The sequence below is a fragment of the Ostrinia furnacalis genome, unplaced genomic scaffold (genome assembly GCF_004193835.3).
Source record: "Ostrinia furnacalis isolate ACB-3 unplaced genomic scaffold, ASM419383v2 OfSCF6279, whole genome shotgun sequence".
NCBI classification, from domain to species: Eukaryota; Metazoa; Arthropoda; class Insecta; order Lepidoptera; family Crambidae; genus Ostrinia; species Ostrinia furnacalis.
In genome coordinates this window covers 90343-104992 of record NW_021136518.1, presented here as the reverse complement: position 1 = coordinate 104992, position 14650 = coordinate 90343, and the positions used below count along the sequence as shown (strand labels likewise).

The window sequence follows — 14650 nt, the reverse complement described above, 5'->3', positions numbered from 1 at the left end:
GCTTCCGTACTGTTTGATTTATCTACTGTGGGATTACTATTCGACAAGGCCTCACATACGAACGAGCATAACTCACACACGCGTATTCTTGTGTATGATGGAAAAAAATAAAGAAAATGGTGTACTAAATATTATTCATGATAATTCATGCTTAATCATGTATTTCCTCCGCCATTTTTTGAAGTCAGCCCTATGGCTTCGGCGCAGTACCGATCACTGACGTTTGTCAACAAAATGGTGCTCGACTCTTGAGACAAGCTAAATTACACCATATTGTTAATGACATTGAGCATATTTTTTTTTAAATAGGTACCTTCGTGAAGAAAACCTTCTGTACGTAGTACTTATTATTATTCTGTGCTGTTACCTTAACATTCTGGAAAGTGTCCTGCATCACAGCCAGGTCTATGCGCTCCCCGCGTTGCACCTTCAGCCCGCCTTGCAGCAGGGCCAGCAGGCTGCCCGGGTAAAGTCCGGGCGCCGAGCACGTAGAATTTCGTCCAATGACGCCAAGCTACCCATCCTTATCGCTCGCACGTAATTATATTGCTGTCGCGACTGTGCGACGGGCGGCCTCAGTGAGTGTCCGAGCGCGACAGCAATATAATTACGCGCTAGCGATAAGGATGGGTAGCTTGGGGTCATTGGACGAAATTATACGTGCTCGGCGTACTTTAGACTTTAGGTTCCGTTGTGCAGCAGACGGATGCCCGTCTTCCATAGCACGTAGAGCTCTTATGAATAGTGCTGTTACCTTAACATTCTGCAAAGTGTCCTGCATCACGGCGAGGTCTATGCGCTCCCCGCGTTGCACCTTCAGCCCGCCTTGCAGCAGGGCCAGTAGGCTGCCCGGGTAGGTCCCGTTGTTCGGCAGACGGATGCCCGTCTTATAAATATTATAAATAGTACTGTTACCAAGCCTGTTCATCTCCGCGAGTTTGCATCGAAAACAAAACGCGCGCGACTACACCTCCTTAGATATCTAATCGACAGGACAATTACGAGCCAGCATTGACGCACGCACGTGTATTCTTCACCCAATTGCATTGTAAAGACAAACTAATATAAAACGGTGGTGTAATTAATACTGTGCAGTATTTTAACTGCCTGAATATTAATAGAAACACAAAATATAATTCATGCTTCAATTCATGTATTTCCTCCGCCATTTTCCGCAGTTAGGCACCTTACGTCACACATCATTTTACCGAAGTCAGCCTTATGGCTTCGGCGCAGAACCGATCACTGACGTTTGTCAACAAAATGGTGCTCGACTCTTGAGACAAGCTAAACTACACCATATTGTTAATGACATTGAGCATACATTTTTTTAAATACCTTCGCGAAAAAAATGTTCTGTACGTAGTACTTATTATTATTCTGTGCTGTTACCTTAACATTCTGCAAAGTGTCCTGCATTACGGCGAGGTCTATGCGTTCCCCGCGTTGCACCTTCAGCCCGCCTTGCAGCAGGGCCAGCAGACTGCCCGGGTAGGTCCCGTTGTTCGGTAGACGGATGCCCGTCTTCCATAGCACGTAGAGTTCCTTGAGCTTGTCGTAGGATAGTGTCTTCCATGGGAGCGCAGCTGGAAGTGGTATGAGTTATGTTAGTGAATGGAAGTAAATAATTTAGGTTTAAATGTTTATTAAATTACCTACTACATTTTCTAAGCATCAAGTTAGCCTAGGCGCAGACCACTAACTTTTTATCGGCCGATAGTTTAGTCGGGCAGTTAATCAATATGGGCATGTATGGAAGTGCGCACATTGCACCAATTTGATTTTCATACAAATTAAAATCGGGTCCAACTATCGGCAGACTAAAAGTCGGTGGTCAGCGCCTAGGCTTACACAAAGATAAAATTGAATAATATGTCCGGCTATGGGCATCTTATTTAACTTCTGGACCTGCTGAACGAAATATATGTCATCTTCAAATAGAGAAGCGAGGAATGGAAAGCACGTCACTCCGGGAGCACGCGTGAACAAAGCGTTCCTCGTCTGGCTCGAATAGTTCCGGCGCCTGCCAGCGGTAGTGCTCAGAGTTCCGATTCATCAGTAGTCCGGAGAGCTAGGAGAGAGACTCACCGTTGCAGCACTCCCAAATTATAAGCGCGAGCGAGTACACATCACTACGGGAGCACGCGTAAGAGTAGGCGCACACCGTTGATTTTTAGTTGCCCGATAGTTGTGCCCGATTTTAAATTGTATGAAGAATCGGCCAAATCGAATCGGCGTAGTGTGCGCACACCCATACATGCCCATACTGATCAACTGCCCGACTAAACTATCGGCCGACGAAAAATCAACGGTGTGCGCCTATACTAAACAAAGCCTTCCTCATCAGGCTCGAATAGTTCCGGCGCCTGCCAGCGGTAGTGCTCAGAGTTCCGATTCATCAGTAGTCCTAAGAGCTAGGAGAGAGACTCACCGTTGCAGCACTCCCAAAGTATAAGCGCGAGCGAGTACACATCACTGCGAGAACACGCGTGAACAAAGCCCTCTTCATCTGGTTCGAATAGTTCTGGCGCCTGCCAGCGGTAGTGCTCAGAGTTCCGATTCATCAGTAGTCCTAAGAGCTAGGAGACTCACCATTGCAGCACTCCCACAGTATAAGCGCGAGCGATTACACATCACTTCGGGAACACGCGTGAACAAATCCTTCTTCATCTGGCTCAAATAGTTCTGGCGCCTGCCAGCGGTAGTGCTCAGAGTTCCGGCACGTCAGTAGTCCTAAGAGCTAGGAGAGAGACTCACCGTTGCAACACTCCCAAAGTATAAGCGCGAGCGAGTACACATCACTGCGAGAACACGCGTGAACAAAGCCCTCTTCATCTGGTTCGAATAGTTCCGGCGCTTGCCAGCGGTAGTGCTCAGAGTTCCGTCACGTCAGTAGTCCTAGAGATAGGAGACTCACCGTTGCAGCACTCCCACAGTATAAGCGCGAGCGAGTACACATCACTGCGAGAACACGCATGTACGAAGCCCTCCTCATCTGGCTCAAATAGTTCTGGCGCCTGCCAGCGGTAGTGCTCAGAGTTCCGGCACGTCAGGTAGTCCTTTGACACCGCGTGGGAGGTCAGGTACGCCTCTGACGAACGCTCCGATATGAGAGGCTCGCATTCCGCGCTGTTGGTTTCGCGCGTATCTGTACGAAATGTAAGAAGTTTAGGCATTTTTTCAGGTCGTAAAATTTTTGTGAACTTATAACAAGTACAACATTGCAGGCTTTATAATTTAATCAACTTGATTTTGTTGAGTTTTGATGATTTCGTGCTTCAAAGAACACAATTTATTCACAATTTGGGAGGCTTTAGTCGACAGGTATATTCAAATCAAAGGACATGTCATCAAGCAGTAGCTTCTTCTTCTTGGGACTATTAACCACGAACCCAAGGAAATAGCAAATACGAGTATCTTTGTTCTGCTTCTAGTTCTGACTAACCTTCAATAGTAGCATACTGCGGCTCCGGCGAGTAAATCTCGTATCCCTTATCTCGCCTCTCCCTAGCTTTGGGCAGTTTCAGGCACGGACTAAGGTCGGCCAGTTTGGCCGCGTCATGGCCAGTTATCATGATGCTGTGGCTGCTTAACTCGCTGTGCACGTATCCTTGCATACGAAGGAAGACCAGAGCATTCGCGATGTCCAGAGCGTAGCGCACCGATATTTGGGCGGTTAGAATCCGGCCCTGGGTAAAAACAAAAGAGCTTTCGCAGTAGATAAAAGGTACAAGGTAAATGCTACTTACGGTAGGTAGGCTAAGTTCGATATTGCAATGAAATTGTGAATGAAAACAACGGTTGCGTGGAACAATTAGCTTTTTAGTACCACTAAGGTGCAAATCGGATGTGCATTCAATAGACGCGCGAAAGTATGCTAATATGGGGCAAATACGTTTTACTAGCGTAGGAAGAACTAATCATGGTAGTTAGTGTTACTCTCAACTCGTAGTATTTATTTACAACTATAAAAACAAGCATGTGGATATTATGTAATTAGTTTCGCTAAATATAGGATTTCTGGCATTCAAGCGCCGTTCGCCGATGCTTTTTGCTCTTTTTTTACTAAGCGTATGGTAATAGCTGACTAACAATCGATTTCATACATGTTTGATCTCAGAAAAAGTTTTTGTATCCTTAGTCTTTAATTAAGCTCTAGGGCACAACTACAATTTTATGTATGTAAATTTTCTGGAATTTATGTTACCATATTAGGAATGTTTTTGCGTTATTATGACGGAAAGACTGACAGAATATGCAAAGTGAATGATTTTTTTACTTAGTAAAAACTAACAATGTATAGTTTAGAGTTCAACCTTTCATACTAAGCTAAGGCAATACAAATATCGTGGGAATGTAAATGAAACAATTAATCATTGTAATTATTTTGAAGTATGGGAATCTGGAATTATTATTAAACTTCACTTACCTTGGCTCTTAGGTTTGCTAAAGTTTAAACAGATTAAATTAGCATTCAGTATTAATAATTTTAAAGTTGTTACAAAATAAACTAATCGAGACCAAACCGAGAGAGAAAACAAAGATACCACTGTATATTTTTGAGATATTATATTCAGACATTTACAGAATAAGTATAAAAGTTCTTCTGAACTTCTGATCGCAGAAAAAGCTTTCATTGGTATATCATCATAAAAATTGTGGACGATAAAGTCATAAGAACAAAGTCGAAAATGCATTAAACTCACCTGCACGTGTATTATGCCATACAATGTATCGACGCAGCGCTCGCAAACGATATGCACGTTATTGTGCACGTCGGGATACAGCCCCATTAGCAGGATGATGTTAGGATGGCGACATTTTCTGCAAAAAAAAAGAGAAGAACTGATTAACTGCCTCTCTATGTTCTAGTGGTAAAATCATTATCATCGTTTTCAGAATCAAAAATCGTTTATTTGCAAGTAGATCACTTTTACTCGTCCCAACCCTACCACTGCTTCGAGACAGTAATATTATGGGCCAGTGCTGAGAAGAAGCAGCGCAAGAAACACTGTCATTATTTCAGCCACAGAACATCCACTGCTGAACAAGGCCTCCCCCAATGATTTCCATTTCCACGTCTCACGCTGCGCTTGCCGTGGCCTCTATTCCAGAACTATCCCCAGTGTGGTTTTAAGCAAAAAGATTAAAGCATTGAAAGATTTGTATTTTTTTAACAGCTACTACTTACTTGTTATAGGTACGAAACTTGAGTCGAGAAACTAAGAATTTGATCGAAAATGCTGTCATCTAACTGCTTTAACAAGTGAAAACATTGATATCATTCAATCACAGCGCCATGGAGAGTGCATTTATAAATCACTCAATTCATTAATTCAGTTTCGAATGACATCTCGCTAAAGAAACAATAAAGAACGCCATTTCTAAGGAGAAAACATTTTCTAAACCAATTACGGTACTTGAGACACTATTGAAGAAGTAACAACAACCAAACTAATAAATGTGTATTAAACTTTTGATAAAATAAAACTAGCACAATCATAGGCTATGGTTAGAAACGTAGTAGTTGTCTTCACATAACTTAGATTATAAATAACCACTTTTTTGGAGTTGGTTAAAAAAGTAAATCCTGTTCCCGTATGTTTTAAACTTTCATGGTCACTAACAGAATAATTATTATTGACGGCATTGATACCATGTACCATGCAACAGTGCCGAAATATCAGAGGCTCGTAAATAAGGTGCATGGTAGCAATCCCGTCAATAATAATTATCCTGTTCCCGTAGTAACTCGATTTTCCACCATTAGGGACTTATAAAATTAAAACTAATAAAGTAAAAAAAAAATCGAATTATTTAGGGTTCCTGATGGAGAAAAGCTTTAAAACATACCTCAATATGTTTATCTCCGTGTTCCGTTTCCTCCTGACATGCTCGCCGGTGACACCGGGCATCCTCTTGATTTGCACCGGGACCACGCCCCAGCGGCCGTGGTTCCACACCTTACTTCTGTCTGAGCTCACGTCTAGGTTGCTTGCGCTCGCGATCGGCAGCCCCAATGCGCTTGTGTCACTCTATGAAGGAACACATCTTCAAATATATAAAAGCGAAAGGCCACTGACTGACTCATCACGAAATCTCAGAAACTACAAGTGCTAGGAGTCTCAAAATTTTGCATGGGGGTTCCTTTTAGAAAGTAAGTGCTCACTAAGACGGGATTTTGCAAATTTCAACCCCTAAGGAGGTAAAACGGGATCCAAGCGTACGACGCGGGCGGCCGCTAGTCTTAAAATACAACATAGTAAAGCATAAAAACGGGACTATTTCCACCTCTCGTTCCCACCACTGCAACGGTCCAGGATCTACAGCTTGAACGCCAATAAAAACCCAACCAGTGAAGGTCAAGTTTGTCCCGGGGGAAGTTAAACTGTCATTGGAACCGCAACGTAGTAAAGCAAAGTAAAATAAAAATTTGCCAAGTGCGTGTCATGCCACGCGCAGTGTAGGGTTCCGTAGTTGTCCGTCGTTAACACAATATATTTCAGAAGCAAGCAATTACTTCATCTAAAGTCACTTTTAATATTTTTGCACCACTTTTATTAGAAGTCTGATTTGTTTTTGTTCCACAGCTGGACATCCTTTCCCCAACTCACACCAGTAACGTCTATCTAAGGCTAGGATCTGCCAGGCAAATTTATTTTTAAAGTTACTGGACAATTTGACCATTACATAACTGATTAGAAAGTGAGATTTACCGAAGACAATGTCACTCACTGACTAAACTGTGATCTATAAGTTACGTAAACAAAGGAACAAATTATGAAATCTTAACCCCATATTAATTATGATACTTACTTTGCTGTCTTCAGACTTGGTCGTATTCGGCGACCGGGGCTGCAGTTGCTCGTCTGCCCACTGATCTAAGTTCTTCAGCTCGCTCATCACCTCCCAAAGCTTATCTTCCCCGCTGTCATTGTTAACGCCGTTTGATGATAACTGACTAGATATCTTCACGTCTCCCCCCGACTTCGCACCGTCTACTTCCTCCACATCACTTCTAGTACCATCCAAAAAGTTCCTCAGGTCGAAAGGCAAGGAACTCTTTTTGCAGAATTCTGGAGAATCCACGCGATCTTCGTCTTTAAAATCTATATGCCTTTGGGCTTGGAATTCAGGATCTGGCGGCCTGTAGCATCTTTGCCGAGAATTTCGCCGCGATTTGTGTGGTTCGGAGTAAGTAGACGTCGCCAGCATATTTCCGGGCATAAAAACTTGATTTTGGAACAGAAATTGTATGTTTGGGAGGCCGTCGTAAATCTTCTCTTCCGACATGGCGCTTCTGATTCGTTTGTGGGTTTTCTTCTTGTATTTGACGGCGGATTTCTTCTCGTAGTTGAATGTGTTATCGTGTTCTGCGCAGTCTGTGCAGGAGACCGGTAGCGAGTGGCGGCCGCATTTCTTCTTAGAGGGTGTGACTTGTAGGTCTTTGCTTCCCGCGGACCTCCTCGCTTGGAACTCTGCCAAGTCCCGCTTGTACTCCTCGGTGCGTATGGTGCCCACCTGCGAGGCACTCTTTGGGCATTGTTCTTCTGGAGTCGTGGGCTCGGGACTCACGTGACGAGTGGTCACCGTTACACGTTCCCTGCAAAAGTGTTTGGTGTTATAATCGATCATCATCCGGTTAGATTAACTCCGGTTTTTTCGCTTCCAATAATTTGGATCGCGTCGAGGCATAAAGCGTGGAAATGTCGCGGGTCAAGAGAGACGTGATCTACTTGGCCAATGGACTTTTATTGTACCAGTCATGTAAACGAATGGATTTGTCATGTTGGAACGTATTGTCGTTTCGGGGAAAACATAAGTTTTCAAGGACTTGTCGACATTTGGAAGGTGTAATTTATTAAAAGTAACTACCTTACTACTTACAGCATTCTTATTTAAAATTGTACATTTAGGCAATTATAAATGTTTCTTAAAATGTATTCTCTACCGCGTTTCTCAGACAACGATATTGAAAGAAATCTATGTATTAAAAAGTAAAAGGCAATTTTAATTACGATGAATGCTACGATCATTTCTTCTAGTTTATTTAAAATCTTTCGTAAGCCGATACAGAGCAGAGCATATATTATATTTATTCTTTTTTAACAACTTTATGTAGACGCGGTGCATCAAGGTATCGTAATGTTGTTGAATTAGGTTCTGTTTTGCTACAATACGAACTGCATACACACAAACATAATAACAAATGAGTAAACTAACAAGCTGGTTACTTTATCTTTATTGCATATCTGAAACCGGTTTAATTTGATATCAGTAATTTCATGTTATCGGTAAAAACAAAAGCAGGACGCACCAATCCTACGATGTACCTACTTCAGATTATTTGTAAAGACAAGAAGGCATAAAAGACTAAAAGAACTCTAGAATTTAACAACTAGGTAAATGAATAGAGTTTATGTGAGAAACTGATCAACTGATCACAAAGTATTGATACATGGCCTGGAAATAATTAACCTGAAGATAACTATCAGTTAACTCATCAAAGAAACCCCAGGGAGTTTTGAGCTGACGCTGTGTAGGTTTGTTGTCGACACGACAAGAAGAATGGCACCGACTGATATATAACATTTTGAATAAAAACATGAAGATGGTCTTATTAGATAAGTGTCTGGAAGAACAAAAATCTCTTCAAAGAGATGCTATTAAAATAATCCCACCAAAAACATTCTGTAAAAAACTAGCCAAGTCTCGATGGAGCTGCTTGTTTATCTCTAAAAAGTAATGAAATCTAGACAAAGTCGTGCCAAGTCTATGGTTCCTTACTGCGATTTCTTTATTATTATAGTTAATGTTGTGTGACTTGGCCGTTGAACAATCTTTATTAAGATAATCATACATTATAAATACGCAGCTTTACTGAACCTACAATTGACTGGTTATTGTTGAATCAACGTTTTCCAAGTGGCAATTTTCCATCGTCAATGGGTAGCGGTTCTGGCGACAGATTGGTGCAATGGTGTCATGGAGCACCTGGTTTTGTCACCCTTCAACGGCCAAGTCACACAACATTAACTATAATAATAAAGAAATCGCAGTAAGGAACCATAGACTTGGCACGACTTTGTCTAGATTTCATTACTTTTTAGAGATAAACAAGCAGCTCCATCGAGACTTGGCTAGTTTTTTACAGAATGTTTTTGGTGGGATTTCACTTCTTTTTGTAGAAAGTGGCAAAATTATTTAACGTCGTCGTTTTATCGACATTTTTTTACGATATTAAACACAAATAAACTCAACGACCTTTAAAATGGACAACGAATCAGAATTGTTTTAATAACATAACCTAAGCGAACCTTACAGTATAATAAACGAAATCAACGAAATGCAAATTACACAACATTCAACTTAATCGACGACTTTCTCCAGAAAGGAAAAAAATCTGGACACCGCTTGCTAGTGCTAGCGCCATCTAGCGGTGAGCGATACAGGCGAACACCACGGGGCCGGAGTAGTATTGATTATGAATGTGGTTACTCCAGATCTTCGATTTTCCTAGTTTTTATAGTTTTCCCTTTATGTGGCCATTAAACCCTAACTCTGTACCAAATTTCAGCCCTCTGAGTTAATGGGAAGTACTAGTTCTATTTTGATGATCATCAGTGAGTGAGTGAGTGAGTGAGTGTCGTAAATGTGAAACTTTGCTTTCGCTTAACTTCGGAACTAAATGACCTACAGACTTGAAATTTTGGATTTAAAGTATGTGATTATAGCTTACTAGATGACGAAAATTTCTGCGTTCTGGTCTTATCCAGAGGTTCTCAAATAGGGGCCTAAAAATGCGGCGAAATGGTTCCAGTAAAGGATGGTACGGCAGTGTTTGCTTCGCGCTCGACTTGGCGGGGGCACTGCCGTGCCCCCAGATCAACTTTATAATCGATGTTTTTGTACAGTTTTCCGTATTGTCTCTATAGCGTGTCCCAAGACGTTCAGGCGCGGAAATGTTCGTGTCGACAGCAAAAAGGTGCTCATGGTTTATGATCCATGGCATTTCGGGTCCCGTTAGATGGACTTTAATTACAATTAATAAAGATTTTATCAGCAACATTGATTAACCTATTAACTTGGAACTCTTAGAAATAATGTGAAGGGTACACAAACAATGAGTTGCGTAACGTATTATTGAAATAGAAAGCATCTTGAATATCAAGAGTTTTGAGTGACACGACGATAACATTGCTTACATAAATAAGCTGTCCAGCCATCAATTTAGGTATTTGAACGCAATAAGAAAATAATTCGGTTGCGATCAACAAATAGTTTGGTGAAAGTGAAATTTCAATAATACTGTTTTAGATCGATTCCGATGAGAGGTTTCGATTCAATCGGGTAATTAACGGAGGCATCAATCACGACCATGATCGCCGATGCCGCTTTGTTGTCGGGCGAAATTACTTATTCGTGCAGAAGTTCTTGTCGGTTTTCAAAGTCTTGCAACAAAGATGTTACGCGAAAGGTGAATCAATAAATAAATAACTTTCGTGAAGTATCATGATGTTAGTAATTATGCTTTATACTCGTATTCGTTTCAGCAGACATAACTTCTGATGTAATACCTGCTGGTGTTGATGAAAAGGGATTCTTCACTATGGATTACTATGCATACCTACTACTTATACTGCTTAAGGTGGTTTAATTTCAGGATCGGGTCAATTCCCACCTCTCGTTCCCACCGCTGCAACTTCTATGTAGCCAGATCTACTTATTCCGGAGGAAAGTTAAACTGTCATTGGACCCGCACCGAAATTAATCAGAAGAATTAATTTCAGGATAGTGATCCAATGAAGCAAAATGGCTACCACAAAATAGGGCCCTCCCCTTTCCTCGTTAATCGATAAAGGCTAGTTTTATCTCAAAACAAATCGAACATGTCGCTGGTATTTCAAAACACAGAAAACCACTTTATAGAAAGTTCAATCACCAGCAGCAGGCATTGTTTCTTGACTTTATTATGTCATTGATTAATAGAAGACTTATTTTGCATTCTTAATCTTATTGTTATCTCGGCTTATGCAATCAAAGGTGTCAGTAGATCCGATATCATTTGATCAAAGTTATTGTTGAGAATTTTTCGCCATATCATTTGCGAAGTGTCCATATCCGGCATAAATTCATCCATGAGTCCATGACCCATACAAAATTGTCAACCTATTTCTGCGTCAATTTTTGCAATTATCTCATATCGTAAATAATTGGCAAACAACTAATTCTTCGTGACTTCATTAACAAGACTTCTGTACAGGTGAAACAATAATTACTTTAGCAGTAATTTACTTACAAATATCTATCTATCCTATCTATGTCAGCCTTTGGGTTCGCCTTCGAACATAGGCCTCCTCTTCAACCCTCCACCGTTTTCTGTCCCTGGCCAAGTGGAGTGGAGACCCCGCAACAACACCCGCGGCAGAGGAAGACCGCCTAAACGATGGACAGACGATATCCGGCAGCAGGCTGGAGTGAACTGGATGCGTGTGGCCAGGGACTTACAAATATATTACGTCGGAAATTGATTGAAAGTTATAGGTAACGCGTGTACGCATCATTGACTCACGAGGAAATCCTCAGTAAATTGGTAGTTCAAGTAAAAGGTATTCTAACTAGTTAAGTATAGAGGTAAATAAAATGTATAACGCTAGTTTATCTAGTTATGAAGTTTGCAATTAGAAAGGAATGTAAATCAAACCTTGATATCAGGATTGGTAACACAAGGCTGAAGATGCGTATCTGCAACTACAGTGAAACAGTGAATCATCAATATAAAGAAAAAGAATTCTTTAATTTTTGATCGGGCCAACAATAATGACTGATACTGTAAAAGCGCGTCGGAATTTAGTATGTTTCATACTACGTATTGCTGAAATTTTATTCAGGATTGTTCGACGATAGGTATAATTATGTACCTATATGGTCTACAGTTCTCTACACGCGTTCGAAAAGCTAATTAATATAAAAATGAATTGCTCTTCGTTATGCTCGCTAAAAATCGAAAACAGCTGAGCCGATTTAGCTAATTTTGGTTTTCAAATGTTTGTCTTAGTCCAGGGAAATGTTAACGGTGAGAAAATAAGGGAGAAACAATTAGACGTACCTAAGTGGTACGAAGTTCACCATGTCATCTAGTATTAAATACCTACATACCTAAGGAACATCCCAAGGTAGATTTGGTAAGCCATAGATCCGCGGCACTTCTTTCCCAGTGATTGCCGATGCCGATCGCGATGTTCGATAGGCTTCAGGCTAAACCCGACAGATACGTACTAAGTAGGCCTAACTGCATATCGTCAATGATCGCACAAGCCCCTAAGCGGTACCTCACAAATGTTTTAATTAACTGCATCAAACGCAACAATGGGCTCGCGGGAGGATCGGCACAATGCATGGCCTCCATGTATTGAGACCATACCATTGAAAAGCTTTGGACTGATGATTCGGTGGTCTAGGTGGAGACAGTTACATCATGCCGCCACAATGCCGCAGACGGGCTATTGTCGGACGTTGTAACATGTTTTATTATGAGTTATTTGAACTTTTAAAACCTGTACCCATTGAATTCACAGCCTACAAAAATGACCAATCATTTGTAATCTACTTAATGCAATTTGAGCGCGTATTTAGAAACGCACTTTCCATTTTAGTGTTATTATTGTTAGTGGAGAATATGTTGAATTTATTATCCTGTATTTATAACACTAAAGAAACATAAAAAAATATCAAATTGAATATGAGTAAAAAGCTGGTAAAAACTACTTTCAATACACACATTATTCAAATAAAACAATTATTGTGATAATAAAAGATTTGAATTTATAAAGAAACATTTAGGTAATGTTAACAGAAATAATGATATAAGGGAACAGTAATCTGAGTGGACTATAAGTTTCTCACTGACCAGTCCTTCCTCTGCTTATATCCTGGATTTATTCATCAGAAAAAATACAATAAGAACACTAACCCCCTTACTAATAAAACTTACATGCTCGTTTTAAAGTGATGTTTAGTATGGAAATGTCATTTTAAAACAGTGTTCAACAAGTGTGTAACTTTTTATTAATAAGGGGGTAAATGTGTAAGGGCCTTACCATTAAATACCTACTATAAAATTATGTTTAAATTTCAATTTTACATGATAATCATAACTTTTTAAAATATAATTTCACAACTTTTCAAGCTTTCATATCCATCCATCAAATCTATTTAAAGGACCTTCAATGTAACTAACCCCATTGGAAATTAATTTAAGACCCAAACATTTATATTATTTTCTGAGTAATTAGATAGGGATTTTGGATAATTCATCGCTTACAAGATTTTTTAATTAAAAGGTAGTATCAGCTGATTGAAATAAACTAATAATAAAACAACCCTTTTATAAATTATACTATTTTAGAATTTGAGATAAAAAAGATAATTTAAGTTATTTATTTATTTATTCATTTGCATTAACATATTCAGTACATACAGGTATACATGCATTCATACATTGACCCTGTGAGGGTGTAGCAAACCTATAGGTACTTAGTTAACATCTAACATTAACAATTACAAAATTATGGAACCTCATTCATATCTTTTAGGGTTTGCTACGTTCCTCTAAACTAAAGAATGTAATACATTAATAAATACCTAATTAATTAATTAATTAGGAGTAGGATCAAAAATAAATTTAGGTGTTCTGCATGAATAAATAAGAGATTTTTAGACCAGTTTTAAAATAATTATACTAATTATTAAAGGCTCAGAAAGTTCAGTCACCCCAAATAAAAACAGTATAGCACTGACTCAGGCAAAAACCGTGAAAATGGAAAGTAAATTAAAAGCAGAATACCGAAGTTTGACCTTTACAAGACAAGTTTCAATATTTTTCGTTAGGCGAAAAGTATTGCATCAAAACACTTGTGCACTGTACAGGTAGGTAGGGAAATATGTAGGTACTTACCGACGCAGCCACTTGAAGACTCCCATGTCCTGCAGCGAATCCACTTTTCGTCTATTTCTTACACTACATACAAAAACTATCCGTCAGTCTAAGTAACTATACGTAAATGTGAATAACTTTAAAATTGAAAGCGTCTACGCGAGCACGCGGGCATTACCGGCGCATTAGAAGTCCGATCGCAACAAAAAACAACTAGCAACAATGACCACCGATATATTGTGCGGTCAGACAAAACATCACGAACGGCACGCCATTCGCAATGAGCTGAATTTAGTTTTTTGTACAAATTACTTTTCGTTGCGCTCCGGTGATCCACTTCATCCGCGCCAGTTAGGCCGGACCTCGCTTGTGTCGCTTGTCTGTCTGTCGCGGCGCGGTCACAGGCGGATCGGTCTACCGCACCAAATTAAATGCAAGCGTAGCGTTATGTACTTATAAATTCTACACAAATACAAATGTAGGGTAGTTTTAAACTTAAATGTTATTAATTTGAATTAATTGTTTACCCTTTTGACGTTTCTGTCTCGGATTTACTTTTCAAAGCTTTATACTCGTACAAAAACTTTTTCATTTTAGTTGATTAATCGGAATTAAAAATAGATAAAACGCATTTTTAACTAACAAAACAAACCACAGCTTTTTAGTTAGAAATTTAAAAAATTCTTTGTTAAACTGGGAAATCTGAAAATTATT

General features: G+C 39.9%; 1 protein-coding gene across 1 annotated transcript; it reads right to left on the bottom strand.

The window, feature by feature from the left end:
• Positions 1-754: 754 nt before the first annotated feature.
• Positions 755-14549, bottom strand: LOC114362195 (uncharacterized; the record flags this gene model as incomplete). The annotated part of the gene is made up of 9 exons (XM_028317491.1): positions 14464-14549; positions 13958-14020; positions 6817-7603; positions 5854-6035; positions 4707-4824; positions 3446-3689; positions 2918-3148; positions 1370-1586; positions 755-908 (listed from the first exon to the last, which is right to left on the bottom strand). Coding segments are annotated over exons 1-9 (2061 nt in total), but the record flags the coding sequence as incomplete, so codon positions are not given.
• Between the last annotated feature and the right edge of the window lie 101 nt (positions 14550-14650).